Genomic DNA, 1,618 nt, shown 5'->3' on the forward strand with positions numbered 1-1,618 from the left:
AACAAGTCTTTGAAATGTCACCTGAAGTCAATAACCTCCAAAAATTAACTCTATTCATTCCTTAAAACTATTTAAGATGGCTTAAAGAACATGTATTTGTTCAATAGAATTAATTGTAACTTATAAGCATTGAGAATAGAGCAATTAAGAGAAAAACATTTCATCTGAAATAATGAAATCATTGATTTAATAGGAAACAATTTTAAATGGCATTTTTCAACATTGTGATGAATGGCAACATTTAAAATGCATATCTAATACTGAGAAACAAGAAAATATAATAACAAATACACTTCATTATAACATCTGCTATATAGAGATATTATTTACGTTCAGAATTATGAAAATTGAGGGGTGTGTCATACTCAGATTATGTGCTCAAAAACAAGAGACAACATAAATGAAGTAAGTTCTCTTTCTCATTAAATCATTCCCACAGATGAAACAAGAAGAGATATATGCGAAAGACAATGATTCCACAGTGAAGCAATTTGTCCTCCTGGGATTTTCTGACCTTCCAAATCTTCAAGAGTTACTCTCTGTGGTGTTCACTATCATCTACCTGACCATCTTATCTGGAAATAGTCTCATGATAGTAATAACAATGCTAGATCCTGCATTGCAGAAACCCATGTATTTTTTCCTGGCAAATTTTTCCTCACTGGAAATCTGTTATGTGTCTGTCACCCTCCCTAGGGTGCTGTTCAACCTTTGGACTCAGGATAGAGGCATTTCTCTACTGGACTGTGCCACACAAATGTGCTTTTTCCTTTTGCTGGGGGCCACGGAGTGCTTCCTCCTGGCTGTAATGTCCTATGACCGCTATGTGGCCATTTGCAACCCTCTGCACTACCCTCTGGTCATGAACCACAAGATGTGTGTTCAGCTGGCGGTTGGCTCCTGGGTCAGTGGAATCCCAGTCCAGATAGGACAAACATGGCAAATATTCTCCCTGCATTTCTGTAACTCTAACTTAATTAACCACTTCTTCTGTGACATACCCCCTATTCTCAAGCTAGCCTGTGGGGACACTTCTGTGCATGAGGTGTCTGTCTATGCTGTAGCTATGCTGTTTGTTGCAGTCCCTTTTATGCTGATTCTTGCCTCTTACAGCAAAATCATTTTCACCATCCTGAGTCTGCCAACAGCCACAGGTAGAGCTAAGGCCTTCTCCACGTGTTCCTCCCATCTGCTGGTGGTGGTTTTATTCTTTGGATCTGCTACCATCACCTATCTGAGGCCCAAATCCAATCATTCTGCAGGAACTGACAAACTGCTCTCTCTTTTCTACACCATTGTGACTCCCCTTCTTAATCCCATGATATACAGCCTTAGGAATAAGGATGTCATTGCAGCACTAAGAAAATTGTTACTTAAAAAATAGTCTGTTGATTTTAATTTTAAGTGTTCAATTGCTTGTCTCAGAGTTCTTAATGAGCTTTTCAAACCCATAGATTTCTTCTTTGAAAAATTAATTGCTTTAAGTTTCTGATGTATTTTGTTGCTTTTAAACACTAGCCTGACGTTTATATTACTTGAAGATACATAAGGCCTATTAATCAATCTCTAATGATCCGTGTCTGAAGAATAATCTTTTTCCGTGAATAAAATTGTAAGG

General features: G+C 37.7%; 1 protein-coding gene across 1 annotated transcript; it reads left to right on the forward strand.

Moving 5' to 3' along the window:
* Positions 1-430: 430 nt before the first annotated feature.
* Positions 431-1,384, forward strand: LOC100343628 (olfactory receptor 10AG1-like). The gene has a single exon (XM_008270985.3). The coding sequence runs from the start codon at positions 440-442 to the stop codon at positions 1,382-1,384; it is 945 nt and encodes a 314-aa protein (XP_008269207.2). The 5' UTR covers positions 431-439.
* The last annotated feature ends 234 nt before the right edge of the window (positions 1,385-1,618 follow it).

This window comes from Oryctolagus cuniculus, chromosome 1, assembly GCF_964237555.1.
Source record: "Oryctolagus cuniculus chromosome 1, mOryCun1.1, whole genome shotgun sequence".
Classification (NCBI taxonomy): domain Eukaryota; kingdom Metazoa; phylum Chordata; class Mammalia; order Lagomorpha; family Leporidae; genus Oryctolagus; species Oryctolagus cuniculus.

Bases quoted from the DNA above. Each gene is read 5' to 3' on its own strand.
- LOC100343628 (XM_008270985.3), top strand. From the start codon at position 440: ATGAAACAAGAAGAGATATATGCGAAAGACAATGATTCCACAGTGAAG.